This window comes from Saimiri boliviensis, chromosome 1 (assembly GCF_048565385.1).
Source record: "Saimiri boliviensis isolate mSaiBol1 chromosome 1, mSaiBol1.pri, whole genome shotgun sequence".
Taxonomy (NCBI): Eukaryota; Metazoa; Chordata; class Mammalia; order Primates; family Cebidae; genus Saimiri; species Saimiri boliviensis.
Genome location: NC_133449.1, coordinates 256891727 through 256908962, shown reverse-complemented (window position 1 = coordinate 256908962; position 17236 = coordinate 256891727). Strand labels below are relative to the sequence as shown.

The 17236-nt window shown below is 35.6% G+C and overlaps 1 protein-coding gene across 1 annotated transcript in view; it reads right to left on the bottom strand.

Moving 5' to 3' along the window:
• Nucleotides 1–317: 317 nt before the first annotated feature.
• EMB (embigin) overlaps nt 318–17236 on the bottom strand; it is a 52462-nt gene continuing 35543 nt past the window's right edge. The window contains exons 5-9 of the mRNA XM_003925874.3: nt 14606–14733; nt 12077–12353; nt 10899–10932; nt 8430–8484; nt 318–7851 (exon numbers count right to left, since the gene is read on the bottom strand). Of these exons, the coding sequence (XP_003925923.1) occupies nt 7834–7851; nt 8430–8484; nt 10899–10932; nt 12077–12353; nt 14606–14733 (512 nt within the window). The 3' untranslated portion in view covers nt 318–7833. The remainder of the gene's footprint in view (nt 7852–8429; nt 8485–10898; nt 10933–12076; nt 12354–14605; nt 14734–17236) is intronic.

Here is a 17236-nt window from a genome sequence, read left to right as displayed (position 1 = left end):
TCTGCCTCTATTAAAAATCCAGGGGGGATGGGTGCAGTGGCTCACGCCTGGTAATCACAGCACTTTGGGAGGCCGAGGTGGGTGGATCATGAGGTCAGGAACTCGAGACTAGTCTGACCAACATGGTGAAACCTCTTCTCTACTAATAATAAACGAAATTAGCTGGGTGTGGTGGTGCATACCTGTAATCCCACCTACTCAGTAGGCTAAGGCAGGAAAATCGCCTGAACCCTGGAGGTGGAGTTTGCAGTGAGCTGAGATTTTGCCACTGCACTCCAGCCTGAGTGAGACTCCATTTCAAAAAAAAAAAAAAAAAAAAAAAAAAAAAAATTCCAGGGGAAGAGGTGTAACTGAACACCCAGAGTGGGAGTTCACGCTTCTTACTAGGAATGAAAAGGGGTTCCTCATCACCAGTTCAGGTGACAGTCTTGGCGCCCAACTCCCAGCTCCTACTTGGGGAGCCTTTGCTGCTGAAGGTGGAAGTGGGGCCATAGCAGCTGTGTTGTCTAAAGTCTGAATCTTTGACTGTTTGTTTTATAAGATCTAACGTTGTTAGCTATACTTACCAGGAGGAGTGGGGGAAAGTACTACTCGATCTTTCCAGAAGTTGATCTCCTAATTATTGTTTCCTAATCCAGTCACCAAAAAAATACAATTACTCACTTCCTTTAAATTGGCCTCACATGCTTTAAAACACAAACACTTATTTGCTAGTCATTAATCATTTTAGCATATATTTATTTCAAATTAGAGTCAAACAAAATACATAGTGAAATATTCTATATTCTCCCTAGTATTTTTTCCTGTTAACTGTTAGAAATATCAAAATGCCCTATTTGGAATATTGATTCTCTTTTGTAGTAGTAGAGATTTTCATAGAATATACATTTTGAAATATTTTGCAAGCGTTTTTCCTGAATCAATCTAAACTAATGTGGCAAAGTTAAAAAAAAAAATTTACCCACAACAAGAAAATGTGTTCTATGCATCATGTAGAATTAAAACATCTATTTTTATGAAGTTCATAATTGCCTTTTTTCAGATATATTTGGGACACTTTGAAAATTCCTTTGTGAAAAACGTCTGGTTTGATGTGTTAAAACAGAGTGCCAGCTCTAGGTATACTTTTTCACTGGGCTTGAGAAGGATACATTGTTCAACACGATTTAAATTACTTATAAGTATACACAAATTTTAAAAAATAGTGTTTTCTGTTTAGTCCCTTTATATTTACTTTTAAACCACTATTAAACATAAAAAGAATGACAATGTTTTCCAATACTTAAATTTTTAATGCACAAAGTACTATTTTATTCAATTTAATTGCATATTAGATATATCTTTTGAGTTACATGCAACAGAAAATATTTTTTAAACATCCCTATATAGACATTTTATATGCTATTTACACAGTACAGAAAGGCCTTGAGAATTTAAGCACATATGCTTAAAAAGGAAAATATTATAATTATTAGAAGATATGTCATAATAAATCCGTGATCCTTGATTTAAATAAAACTAAAGACTATGATTGTATTTCTATCTTTAAAAGTACAAAGAGTTAATATAATGCTGTAGTTATAAGTATTTTGTGCCATGTTTTTGCAACATTAAATAGTATTATAGTTACATGTGTTAGAAATTTAACATTTTCATTTATCAAATAAACTTTAGAAAAATAAGAATTTGTGCTACATTATTTTCTAAAGTAAATTAAAAAGTAAATAGCAAAATCAGTTTTTATAAACAAAGATTTTAAACATAAAATCTTTGCAAGCATTTTTATAATAAGTAACAAATACTATACAGATTTTAACCAACACCCTAAACAATGTCCCTAGCATTTTCCCATTGAGGAAATGAAAAACAGGTAAGAAAAATAGATGTTGCAGGTAAACATGTGATTAAAAGTAATTTTGACAATGTTATTCATCAATTATTTTCACTGACTTCATAAGCAAATTATATTGTAAAAGTATAATCACGCATTCATGATTCACTGAGAATCACATAGACATTATTATTATGACACTTGAATCAGAAGATATGCAAGTCCAACAAATTCTCCAGTGCATTCCACAGGCCAGCAAGAACATGACTTTCTTTGCTAGCTTGTCTTACAATTTGTGAATCATACTTTTGAACGACAATAAATCTTAACCATATTAGATGATTTTGAAAATTAATAAAACTTGAAGCTTACTAAACTGTCTCATTATAGGCACTTCAGAGTGAGACTCACCTGACGTTTACCTAAAATGGATGGCTATTTCCTTGTCTTTACTAAAAACGGTATTTCCCTGAAAGTTGACTGTTGTTTATCATTTACTTGCTGCTGATGCTACTGCTGTGTCTAGGGCAGACCATCCATAATGTACTTAAACTCTCTCTGCAGGCTAAACGTGCGACCAGACTTGATGAAATTGTAAATAGCACCTTCTTTCATTTTCAGTGGTTGGATGATAAATTTTATGGTCACCCTCTCAATTTATAAGTAAAATTAGAAAAAAAGAAAAAAGAAAGAAAGAGTGCTAAAGCATAATAAATGTGTCTTGATTCCCCAGGACCCCTATAGGGATACAAGAATGCCAACACATGGATTCCATAAAAATTCCATGGCATTTATGATGTAACTGATGAGCTGAAAGGAATAAAATTTATGTTTGCTGGGCGCGGTGGCTCAAGCCTGTAATCCCAGCACTTTGGGAGGCCGAGGCGGGTGGATCACGAGGTCGAGGGATCGAGACCATCCTGGTCAACATGGTGAAACCCCGTCTCTACTAAAAGTGCAAAAAAATTAGCTGAGCATGGTGGCACATGCCTGTAATCCCAGCTACTCAGGAGGCTGAGGCTGGAGAATTGCCTGAACCCAAGAGGCGGAGGTAGCGGTGAGCCGAGATCGCGCCATTGCACTCCAGCCTGGGTAACAAGAGCGAAACTCCGTCTCAAAAAAAAAAAAAAAAAAAAAAATTTATGTTAAAAAATACAGATGATAGATAATAGCCTCGTTTTCTAAGAAGCATGTAAGCATGTAACTTGCAGGCCAAAGCTGTCCAACATGGTGGGTAAGCCTAGGTTCTTCAGGACTCAGTGAATGTGAATCTCAGCTCTAAATACTTATGGGCAGGTTGACTTTAGGCAGCTTACCTAATCTCTCTAAGCTAGAGTTTCCTCACCTATAAAAAAAGTAGATATTAATTGTTTTTATAGCAAAGGATCATGTGTGGATTAAATGAACAACACGTGTCAAAACATTTTGCACAGTGCCCATCATATGCCATGCACCCAATGTCAGTTGTTATTATTATTATCCTTAGTGAAGCATAATTCAATTGGTAAACAGGGCATGTAACTGACCTTCTGGATACAGTGCAGATACATTCCTAAGTATCACATAAAAGAAGAGCCCATTAGTTCTAGTTTTCTTTTTCTCAATATTAGAGTAGGATAAAGTCATGGTTGATTAATAAAAATAAAAACAGACATGATACAAATCTGTATAACTTAAGATTCTAAAATAATTGAGTCATTCTTCTATTTTTCACTTATTCAATTAGTATTTATTCAGAGTATAGTACAAGTAGGTCATTTTAATTAATACTGTAACACATACTTGAACTTATTTCCACCTACAGATGAACAATGCTACTAAAGAATATGTCCCCAATTCTTTGCATAAATTTGTTCGATTAGACAAAATGAAAAAAATGCTTTTAGTCATCAAAACTAAACTATGAAACTTTGAAAAAACTTACACCTTTTAAGATTAAATTTTGAATTGGATCTGAGATATTCTGAAGTATACTGGCAGGGGAGAGTGGAATGAGGTTAGTGGAGTGAACACAAACATCAACTCTCTACAGTACAATGTAAAGGAATATAATCACTAAATTTCATAGGGAACAGTAACAGGGTCTTCCTCTGTCTCCCGGCCTGGAGTACAGTGGCAATCATGGCTCAGTGCAGCCTCAAACTCCTTGGCTCAAGTAATCCTCCTGCCTCAGCCATCCAAGTAGCTGGAACTACAAGCAAGCACCATGCCTGGCTAATTTCTTTTTTATTTTTTGTAGAGACAGGGTCTTACTATGTTGCCCAGGCTGGTCTCAAGCTCCTGTCCTCAAGCGATCCATCCTCCTTGGTCTCCCAAAGTTCTGAGATTACAGGTGTGAGCCACCACACCTGGCCTAAAATTCTTTACGTTTAAAACCAATGCATTATACTATTAGAATAAAGGATAAAAATAAGGTTTGCATTTGTACCATCCATGAAACATGATGAACAAGAAAAATTTAAATAAGTTGAAAGCAACATAATCTGTGTAACAGTTTAGGAATTAGAACTCCTTTTGCTCATAAGACTTAATTCACTTTTAAAGAAAATATGACTGAAACTTTATTCTGTTTTTCAAATAGAAGCAAATACTGAAATTATAAAGGCTTATTTTTCTTTATTAGAATATTTTTTCAATTTTATTTGTCACAATTTAGATTGTTTTTCTAGGAATAAGTAGAAATTTAGAAAATTTAATTTTTATTTATACATTTATCCATTCAATACACATTTCAAGACATCTCTATTGCATCCTTTGTGATAGCTACAGGACAAAGAAATAAAATAATCCAAGAGAGACCAATAAATGTATATTTATAACACAGTAATGAACACAAATAAATGTGGAGTTATTTAAGAATGTAGAATGGTATATGCTCTACTCAGTACGGGGACTTCTACAAGACACAAGATCAGATTAAAGTCTTAAAAGATAATCTGGGGTTAGTCAAGCAGGTAGAAGTATGAAGAGCACTTTCTGAGTGGAATCTCCATGTGCCAAGTCTAGCTCAAGAGACTGGGGAGAGATCAGCAATTTGGAGTATGTGATATTAAGAAATGGCGAAGGTGAGCCTACAGAGATTCCACGTGGTACCTGTCACTTTAAGTTGCATAGTGAGGTTTGTGTTTGAGAAAGTAGACTCAGGCAGCCATGCAAAAGAGAGATGCATAGAAAAGGAGACTGAGGTAGGAAAATCAAGGCATTAACTGTTGTAGCTGGTGTGAGCAGACTTGGGGAGGCAATAGGGTGGATTCATGAGCTACTAAAAAGGTCAAAGGAGCAGGGATTCCTGACCCGTAAGTATTACAATTCATACAGAAGAAGAAAATATCACAATGAGTTCTAGATCTGAGCCTAAGCAGCTAGATGTTCGGATAATAACAAAAAGACTGCAAAAGAAGATCTGCACTTTGGCATAAATGAATATGAAAGTATCTGGGAATTTTATGCCATCATTAAATCTACTTATTATGCTGAAAATCCTTGTTAGCTGGAAAGATTAAAAGAATTTCCCAATGTGCCTAATACATAAACTTGGAGTAGTTTTCCTACTTCAGCTTTTATGCTGCTTATTATTTGTAGTCAATTTATGGTTGGTCACTATTAGTTAAACCATTTATCATCTTTATGAGATTGGTTAATGGAAGCAGCCCATTTTTAATCCAACAGTGGTGATTTTCTAGACCTCTAAAGAGAATATTAAAAGCCAAAAATCAACTTTAATTTTTGAGTACTTTTTCTACTTAAGGTTACTGAAATAAATTCTTTGCTAGAAAAAACTAAATAGCACTGCAATTTAAAATTCAATTTATTTTATAGAAATATTTCGGATTATTTTATCTTCAGGAAGCAATTCTTCTTACTTGAAAACTGTATCAGCCCCAATGGTTAGTGGTAGTAAAATGGAAGAATGCATACTGCAGATGAGCTACATATTTGTTTTCTTGTGTTCTACAGTCCCACTCACAAATACACTGCATTGAATTGTATTTAGTCAAACAGCAGGTTTGACTAATAGTTCCCTGAATCCAAATAGTTTAGATTAATTAAACTGATTGGTTATCTGTCATTACATGGATATCACCCAAGATGATGTTGTTAAAATAATAATGAATTAAACTGCCGGGCGCGGTGGCTCAAGCCTGTAATCCCAGCACTTTGGGAGGCCGAGGCGGGTGGATCATGAGGTTAAGAGATCGAGACCATCCTGGTCAACATGGTGAAACCCCGTCTCTACTAAAAATACAAAAAAACATTAGCTGGGCATGGTGGCACGTGCCTGTAATCCCAGCTACTCAGGAGGCTGAGGCAGGAGAATTGCTTGAACCCAGGAGGCGGAGGTTGTGGTGAGCCGAGATCGTGCCATTGCACTCCAGCCTGGGTAACAAGAGCTAAAACTCCGTCTCAAAAAAAAAAATAATAATAATAATAATAATAATGAATTAAACTAAAATAAATGCATGGCCCTGAGACCAAGAATAAAAAGCAGTTTGCCATTACCCAGGGATGTATTCAAGTTCAACAAACTTGTATGTTGAGTTAATATGCTTTACAACAAAGTACTGCATTTTGCTATAGCAGCAAAGTATTGAGCAGCTTCCAAGTCACTACCTTATGTGTATTCTTCATAGCAGTAATATTGGTAAACATTAGCTACCATATAATTTTCACTACCAAAATTCTATATTTTTCTTAGCCAATACATGGAATAAGTTTTTATAAAGTATTTCTTTCAAATCATTGAATTCTTCCTCCCTAACCTTTAAATCCCATAGTCACCAAGAATCATGGGTTCCTCACCATCACTCTTTGCTTCTGTTCTTAAAGTTGTTGTTCCATGAGCAGTGGGACACTGGACCCACCAGCTCCAAGGACACATCATGGTCATTTACCCGGTACCCTGTGGCATGATTTTAATATTTCAAGCACTGACAACTTTTCACATCGATTCAGATTTTGTAAGATTTGATTACAGTGAGTTTATAAAACATTTCAGTTATATATGCAATAGAAACGAAGTATCCTATTTTTGAAGATAAGTCTAAGGCATTCGCAGCAATATAAAAGAAGTACTTTAGTACTTCTGGATTTCAGTCAAGGGAATTATTATTGTAAAGCTCTAATAATACATGTTTAGATATTTAACCAGCCATAGATACCAGGAAACCAGGTATTAAATCAAAGACACCAGGAAACCATGAGTCACAAAAACATCAGTGTAGCAGTGTTGTATGTATTACGACTATATGGACCTGCACCCTAAAACATGAACAAGAGTGTACCTTAGAAGTTCAAAACCCTACTTAAAGACTAAGAAGCACTTTAGCCAGGTGGGGAAAGCAGTAGTTATGAGTGGAATAAAGCCTGGAAAATCTGCTTTTTTAGTGACAGAGCTTTAGGGCAAGCACACAGTTTTACTTATTTGCCTTAAGTCAATATTTCCAGCTAAAAGGTATGTTTTTCTTGTGGAGATTGCAGAATAACTACCACTAGCAAATGCAGAAAGTATTCATTTCAGCTTGGCAGAGCCATACTTTTTCACTATCACGAGATGATCTTTACATGAAAATTGTTACACATAACGTCTATAATAAGCATGATTTAAAAAAATAACTTTCTAACGCAAATGGCAAAGGCTTTCTTTTTCATGAATTCTTTGGTAATAAATAGGTTTTGAGTGATTTCTGTTCTATGAAGTACTGAGTGACTTTGCTGATATATGTTCTGTGTGTCCTTTGAAGATCAGAATATAATTAATTTTATTCTGGTCTAATATATTTTTTCCGATTTGCATTGCTTTTATGTAATATAATTACAAAATGAAAATATACCTTTAGAACTGAGATAGCATATATTATTGATGAAGCTCCTGCTGAGCATGTTGCATAAGCTTTTCATCCTTTTAAAACTAAAAACTCAGAGGTTTGTAACAGGAAGGATAAACAAAGCTAAAATCTGAACTCTGTTTATCGTCCTATGATTCTTGACATGATGTTTTGCATTCACTGGCCCGTAGATTCCTGAGTTAAATAAAGAATAATGAAACATAATTAGTATGTTCTGGTTATACTATAGTAACTTACTATCGCTTTAGCAAAGCAAAAAGTACTGGAAAGTGAAGGATCCAATCTACTGCCAAAACAAAGAGCTCCTATTCTAATGTTGATGAACTAAGAAATTTTGAACCTAATTTGCAAAAAAGTTAGCTAATGTGCATAAGTTTACACCCTCAAATATATGGCAATATATGAGACTAAAATAATAGAAAGTCCAGAAAATTTGAGAGGAAAACAAATAAAGCTACATGAAAAACTGTAAAAGAAACTAGCCCATGGTGATAAAATAAAACATACAGCCAGTGCAGAAGATTTACTTCTGGATTGGTGGCTATGTGTCTTCTGGTAAAAAAAAGATAGTATTTATGTTTGTGTAACTATTCTGTAGATTTTCCCCTACAACAGTGTAAACAAGCATATCCAAGCACATCATAAATGACCAGGTTTTTTATGGAACTAAAAAAAAAAGCAACTGATTAATAGATAGCCTATGTATATTGAATTGTACCTTTTATTTGGAATATCACTCGGAAGTAACTTACATTTTTTCTGAGCCTGGGAACATTATTTTCTATACCATTGCTATCATCTGATTTCCTGCATAGAAAACAAAAAAGAAAATTACTAAATGTTTACATTACATAAAATTAAGTCTGTACATCACTGATACCATGGCTATCAGATTAAAATGTAAGATGTCCAATACAGACAGAATTCTTTTTTCCTAAAAATGTTTTACTTACAATGTTGAATTTATTTTGATGACATTGCTTGAAGAGGAGCTGTTACCACAGATAATAGTGGCTTATTGATTTTATGCACAGGGAGAATTGCTTCTCCCCAAGCATGAGTGAGGACTTGGGCATTTATGACCATAACTGATGTGTGGTTTTGGAAACCTGCAAGGTAACAGCTAATTAGGAGGTCAGCCAACATGTGTGATTTGGGTGCTATATACTTGTACGCTTATTACACTGAATTAGTGGTTAAACATGTTTCTTTTTCCACCCAAAGTTCATCAGAGCAGCACTACAACTGTGGGCCTCAGATTCTAAGGCTGAACTAAAACTAAATAACCAGTATGCATAATGAATACCTTGTCCTTCAAGGTCTTGGAGTAGGCTTCAAGCATCAAATCATAACACATATCATAAGACAGTGTTACTTATAATTAACTAATAATATTTTCTTAAAAAAAAAAAAGAAAAAGAAAAACAAATCCCACCGAGTCCTTCTTTTTCTTTGGTGTGTACTCTTCAAAAGCAGAATAATGGCCACTAAAAAACCACCTCAGCAACTATTTCAAGAAATGGTTTGAAGGGCATCAAAACACTCATTGCTCTGAATGAGTTCAAGTGCCCTTGATAATTTGTATACAATCTAAAGATAGTGAAATACCCTAAAGATAGTGAAACACCCTAAAGATAGTGAAATACCCTAAAGATAAGAAAAACTAAACCCCTTCAGTGATCTTTATGGTGTTGTACATGATGAGCACAAGATGTGTATTATCCCAACTTTCAGAAAAAAATTCATTTTTTACACTACAGATTGAATAAATTTTACATTGTTTAGAAGTGATATTCCATTCTACACTGTTCTGGCACCATCCTTTCAGAGTGTGTTTTGAATTAGAATGCAACCACCAAACATGAGCTAGAGGAATGGTTAGAGACAGTGGGAGGCAGAGCTGGGAGAATAGAGGAATCCGAGCAAGGTTCTGTCTTCGAATATGTCAATGACTGTCATGTTATTTATATGATGCTAAGAATAAGAAAAAGACCAATACATGGAAATCAGAAAGATTTAAAGTTCAAATCAACATAAATGTCTATGTTCTCCAGAAAGATAAGGGATTGTCTTGGAAGAGAAACAATTCCCTTCCATCTATAGGAGTCTATGATTCTAAGACAACGCTGCTTTTTCCTACCTGGGGTTACAGGATTTCTGATGTAGTTATTTTGTGCCCTTAATTTGGAAGCTCATATCACGTTGGTTTATTTTACCAGCCTACGTGAACTGAGTAAACATGATTATTTCAATAATGTCTACAAACACCTAAATGACAAACTGTGTGCACCACTCTCGGTGTCTGTGTCTGTAACACTCACCCACTCCACAGAGTTCCTGTTGGCTGATAAACTCTAAGTGCCATTTTGTGTTGGTAATAGTTGCTCAGGCCTTCCACTTCTCAGGTTTTTTAAAGCAACTTTAATCTAGCCTCATTTTCCTGGTCCCCAGCCCTTGGCTCTGTTGCTCAGACTTTATCGCAATCTTAAGGCACCTCTGTTACTGGCCTCCACACTCAGTTATCTGGCTTGGAGGAACTAGGAACGCCCATCTTTGCCAAACTAAATTACATCCCTGGTGATTTTATTCCCAGACCTCCTCATGCTTCACTCTAAACAATGGAGGCTGTGTAAGAGAAACTTGGCACAATTTATGTTCACTGAATGACAATAACTAGTAGAATTCTAGGCCAGTGATTTTCAACAGACAGAGGATCAACACCATGTTAGATGTTTTCAAGAAATAAAGATGCCATAGGCCCAACCCAAGAAGTTCTGATCCAGGAGATTCAGTAAGATCTGAGCAACTTTATTTTTAAAAAGACTCTTAAGTGATCAAAGCAGCCTGGGTTGAGAACCATTGCTTTAATAATATTAAATACTTCCTGATGGTTACTGCACACCTTCTGTGCACCAAAACCTATGCTATGCATTTATATATACAGTATTCATTCCATCCAACAGTCTCATGTGGTAAATAATACTATTAAACCCATTTTGTAGCAGAGAAAGCAGAAGTCTAGAGCAGTGCAGGCAGTAAGTAATGAAGAGGGATTCTCATGCAGGCAGGTACACTCGGAATGCTACTTTTCACCACCACATCGATGAATACAGAAAATTCTCCTCTGCTTTGTTCCCCCCTAACTGCAAACATTTCATTCAATTTTATATTTCCCTGTATTTTACTCAAGTGAAAAATAATCTGTAAAGAATAATACTCACAGCTGTTCAATCTGCTCAAATTCTCTCCCCTCATCTGAGTAAAAAAAAGAAGAATTTTACTATGAAGTTGATTTGTCACTTTTATGGAACACATGTGCTCAATTAAACCTCCTTCCTAAGTAAGAAAGTACTGTGCTCTTTCTCCTGTTTGAAATGAAGGAGAGACACGACACTTTACACAGCTACAGCTCCTTCATCTGCACTATGGGCCTTATCTGCTTTTCTGATCAAACATAGTTTACTGGCCTGGTATTTTCAAAAATATGACTGATTAGTTTGTCGTTATTTAAATATTTAAAAGTTTAGTACAAAATCAGGAAAGAATACAGGATGCAAGGTCAATTTTCTCGAGGGATTATGGTTTTCTCAACCTGTAACCCATCAGGCACAGGCTGCAAAAATAGAAAAATAGGAAATGGCAGGACAGTGTTTTTTTTCTTTTCTTTTCTTTTCTTTTTTGAGGGAGTTTCGCTCTGTCACCCAGGCTGGAGTGCGGTGGCACGATGTTGGCTCAGTGCAACCTCTGCCTCCCAGGTTGAAGGGATTCTCCTGCCTCAGCCTCCCAGGTAGCTGAGATTACAGGCGCCTACTTCCACACCCAGCTAATTTTCTTTGTATTTTTAGTAGAGACGGGGGTTTTACCATCTTGGCCAGGCTGGTCTCGAACTCCTGACCTCCTGATCCAACTGCCTCAGCCTCCTAAAGTGCTGGGATTATAGGCATGATCCACCATGCCCAGCCAGGACAGTCTCTCTTTGATAAGGAACTTTGGAATGGTTAATAAAATATTTTTTGAAATGATTATCTAAGTGAAAGAAAAATTGTTTCTTTGAGATCTTTGATATTAAGCTATCACAGATTTTTCTAATATTCCAGTGCCAGAATACATGTCACCTAATTGGTGCTTGGGTACCAGTAACACCAAAAAAGGGAGGGTGGGGTGGGGAAGAGAAAGAAAAAAAGGCATTTTTAATGCTAAGTTTTTGCAGAAACTGAAACAGAAAGATCATTGATATATGTTCCTAGCTCACTGTCACAAATACTGCTCCACATAAGAAAATTAATATTTTTCCCCAAAAATCCTAAAGTCATTGCAATGTATCAAATCATAATCCGAATCATAAGTAAATGATACTTATAATTAACTGATAATATTTTCTAAAATAAAGAAATCCCACCTGAGTGCTTCTTGTTCTTTTGTGTGTACTTTTCACAAAGCAGAATGATGGCCACTAAAAGAACCACCTCAGCCACTATTGCAAAAAATGGTTTGAGGGGCACCAAATAGCTCAGCACCACAAGCTCAATGTGTCCTTCACTCTCGCCTAATTGGAAGAGTGCACGGCACCAGTAAGAGCCCCCATCTTCCTCCAACAGTTGTTTTATCTTCAGCTTTGTTTCGTTAGCATATGTTTCATTGATCACATACTTATTCATTTGAACACCAACAGGAACCTAATATAAGGAGACATTAAAATCCATTCCTATCACAGTATGTAAAAGATACATGATGTAGTTTTTGAGTGAAAGCTCTAAGATCATGCCAACAAAATTGTTTACTAGAGAAAGGCATATTAAAATGTGTGACAGGTTATAACAGACTTAAGTCTTATCAGAGTCTGATCTCCCAGGGAGCAAAGAAAAGAGGTATACATTGCTGTAAGGATTTAGCACTGAATGTTTTAAACTACAAAGAAGCAAGCAGGTCATCATGGCTAAATATTACATAAGAATTAAAAACAGAAAAATCCCAGTCACCCGAGTCTCACATTCCTATCCTTGCCTAGTGCCTTAGTCAAAGTACTTTTTTCTTCACAAGCACAGGCACCCATTCAAACAACTAGCACCCTCGAAGCTACTATTGCTGACCATTCCTATAAAGGAAAATCACTCATCTGGACAATGGGATTTCCCCAGGCTGGAAATGAAGATGAAATATTCAGGCCTTTGGAGCTGATATAGATAGACTAGAGGGAACCCTCCGTGGGCCTAGGGTCCGAAGTGAACTGCACACCTTCTATCTTTACATAAATGAATTTGTCTCTCAGATAAGCTGGCTTCTAAGATTTCCTGGGTTTTCCACAGCCTCACAAGGTGCCATACTAAGCTATTTAGGGCTGTTTTATTTAATCTATTTAAATTAAATTTTATTCCCAAGCCATTGGATGCTTTCCCTGCTCCCTCATTCAACTGCACTGTAAAATAAACACTAATCTGGATCCATATATTCACAGAGACTATCCAAGGAAGAACTGTCTGTGAGTATATTATTTGCGCAAAAAAAATTACAGCGATCTGGTACCATGTTCACGGCTCTGCCTGGGATGTTTGGTACTGACTGATTGCAGCTGATCAATCAAAGTACCATAGTTTTAATAAGTACCCAGCTGCTTCTGATGCACATGGTTGCTCTATATTTGAATAGGTATTTGTGCTAAAGTTTTGACTTATGCCCTATTCCCCAAACTTTTCTCACACCCTAATACAACTCATGCTTAGAGTCAAATTAAGAGGATAATTACTAGAAAAGCAATGGACAAAAGCACCGATACATCTAAAATGACATTTTCAACATCTGATATAATTAGACGGAGGCTAATATTTTTCACGTATTGTTGTATCACATACATATCAATAAATAAGGCAGTGTATTTCAAATACCATGGTTGACAATTTGTTTTTACAAATTTATACTTAAAAAAAAATTATATATACACAATGATTGCCTTTCCTCAACATCCATCAGAAGACAAGCAGGAGTAGGTATGGCTTACGTCTACATCTATGGGATTTGGTTGGAACTATTTCATTGAAAAACTAAACCTGTTGCCACAGAATCAGTCACATTCCCTTCTGAGTCCTTTATCTGTCATCCAACAATAGTCTATAATAATACCAATTCTGTCTAAAAAGGAATTTAATATTTCATTGTAACATCTATACTCTCTCATATGTTCCTTCTAGAGTTATAGCTCACCTTGAATGGAACTTTATAATGCTTATTAACACCAGCGCAAAAGAAGGGTGTCTCTTAAAGGACAATGTCCTAAATTTTCCTGCCATTAGAGGCCATTTGGAAAGAAGACAGGAAACCAGAAATTATTTACAAAATACTCATGTTTTTCTTAGTATCAGCTCTTTGAATAGCCATTTCTCTTCGTAAAAAAGAAATTAAAAGTATTTGGCTTCTGTCAGGTATCTTAAAGGCTATTTAAAAAATGGCACTTACTGATAGAACCCAAGATGTAAGTTTAAGTTAAAAAGTTTTCATTCCTTTCTCAAATAGTACCATTATTTTGCATTCTATCACAGATATTCAGAAGCAGAAACCCAAAAAGGTGGCTAGAATTTTTTCTAGTTACATTCATGGAATGATTTTTAAAAAGAATCTTTTCTGCTGGGGTTATTTCTAAACTAGGCAACTATGTATAAAATGTAACTTCTTTTCAAATAATATAAATTGTTAAACCTAAAAAACAAAGTACCAGGTAATGAAACAGGAAGAGTATCTTCATATGTACAATGTAAACATGCCCAAAACCATCAAATGACAACTCCATTGATCACTGCTCTTTATGAACACATGCTAAAGAAGAAGAAAGTAAAAGTATAAGTCATCTTAGGAAAGTTGAGTCTGTTACAATCTTGTTATTTATTAAATAAATAGTGGCTTTTTTTGTTTTCTTCAAATCAAGGAAATATCTTACCTGTACACTCCCATTACTATGGTACCAGGTCCAATTTAAAGGAACACAATTTTGACATTTACATGTCAAGACAGTAGAATCCCCCACATAAGAGATCAATGGCTTGTTTTTCCCATGAAGTTCAGGGACTAAGAATAAAACAGAGAAATGTATGTTACTGAAAGAGTTTAGGCAAAGGAAATGTATTAAATTTGTTGATATTGTCTCCTTTCATTTTTTCATTAATACATTATTTTATACACCTTAAATTATATGTAAATGAAACTAGTAGTCGTAATAATAGTAGATAGATTCAATATAATTGTCTCCAATGTATAGAAATGGAAGGTCTTCTATTATTGAGCCTAACAACAAAAGTATTGTTACTTTTGGGATAAGTTACATGTTTTGGATAAGAAAGAGGCTTCATGTTTTCAAACCTGTTCTTTCTTCCCACCTACTAAGCTATCTTGCAATAATTACGTTCTTCAAAGTTTTAACCTTAGGTAGCACTTGAGTGAAAAGATAAAATTTCCAGGATAGGAAGTCTTTAGTTGATACTAATTTATGAGGAGCCAGCAAAGAGTTGGAGAAGGTAGGAACAAGGAACAAAGGAAAATTAACAGAAAGAGAACAGTGTAAGAAAGAAAATAAGATTTAAAAACACTTTCATGTGGTTTTGTACAAAATATATATACTAACATCTATTACGATAAATTTCCTAGTCAAGAAAGTTTGAAGTAGATTCCATTAGAAACAGAATACAAATGAGCACTGAATTTATTTTAAAAAAAAAGAACTTTTTTAAAGTTTATTTTATTGTGTCTAAGAATGTAAATAACTTGGTAAAAAATACTAAAATATAAGAGCATAAGCAGCATAATGAAAATCCTATGATACAATCAGATCCTTCTGATTGACCTTGAAGGATGTATTACACTGAAAACTGTAGACTCATCAACAAACATTATTTTGTTGATTTTTTTTTTTGTTTTACTTTTTCTAATTTTAGCAGGTTTTTGCTTTTTTGGTTTTGTGCGTCTGTGTGTGTACACATGTATGTGTTTGTGTTTTTACTTTTTTCATTTATATGTTTAGTTTGCCAGTAGGCAAAAAGAATGGGTGAGATTATAATGTCAGCTAAAGACCTGCAGATAATGAACCTGGAAACCATCATTCTCAGCAAACTGACACAAGAGCAGAAAATCAAACACCGTATATTCTCGCTCATAGGCGGGTGTTGAACAATGAGAACACATGGACACAGGGAGGGGAGCACTACACACTGGGGTCTGTTGGGGGGAAATGGGGGAGGGGCGGGGGGTGGGGAGGTGGGAAGAGATAGCATGGGGAGAAATGACAGATACAGGTGAGGGGACGGAAGGCAGCAAAGCACACTGCCATGTGTGTACCTATGCAACAATCTTGCATGTTCATCACATGTACCCCAAAACCTAAAATGCAATAAAAAAAAAAGAAAAAAAAAAAAAAAAAAAAAAAAAGACCTGCAGATAAGCAGAAAGTAAAGCCTAGCTAAAATATAGATTATTTTCTGAAGCCACAAGGTTCCCTATAACCTCAGAGGGAGGGCAGCCACACTTCTGAGTTCCAGGTGAAGAGGCACAAGAGAGGCACAAGAAGCATTATTGCATTATTGGTGCAATGACGTCTAGAGCCCTGTTAGACTGGCCTTAAACACTGCTTTGAAGTGCAGGCTTGTGTTGGACACTAAGTAGTTAAGGGCACAGTTTCTGCTTTCCCAGGTTGTTTATCTCTCAGAGATCCTATTTCTCAATCTCTACATCTTTCTTTCTGGCAGTTGAGTCATGCTTTAGCAGGAAAATATGTGTTGAAATAGGTTCAAAATGCTGAAATGTACCCACAGGATAAGAGTAAAATGTGGAAGAAAGGTAATCTTGGGGAAAAACCTGGCAGAACATACACGACTTTTCAGTATGCCTCAAAGTCACCTGCTTGGGAAGCATACTGGAAGTTGCAAGGTGCTTTTCAAGAAAGCTGGGCATTTTATAAGACTTGATGAGGAACACATGACTATGCTATTAAATCATCTCAACTAAATGTTAAGATCAGGCTGTAAACTGCAGGTAACTGACAATGACTACTGACACATGAAAAAGTTGAGACCAAAATTCTGTTTTCTTGCCATCTCTTCAGTTTTCTTCATTAAATGACTAAAATACCATAAACCATACTTTTGTTCTGCTATATATGGTTAACAACAGCAGTGTGAATTTAAATTATAAAATGTACCATGTTCATGGAACATGACATTTGTTTGAACTATTGTGGGGCTTGGGGCCACAGCTTATATTTGGAAATATTTATTAATATAAGGACAGTGAGATAGTATTCTAATGTGCCCTATTGACCTTTTCAGATTTTGCATAAAGTAGGATGCATATGAGTGCTGGGGTTGGAATAAACCAGGTTTGAAGGTGGTGAAATTGCTGATTCAGGCTGGTGTCTAGGAAGATGGGGTTTGGAGCTACCCAGTGAAAGTAACAGCTCTCTGAAGTTGTAAAATTGGAGACTATATTTGTATATTCATGAACTAGGACAAATTGGCCTAAATGTCATGTTGGTTCAAAGACTTTTAGGTGTCACCAAATTAGGAAAAGAGATTACTCCAAA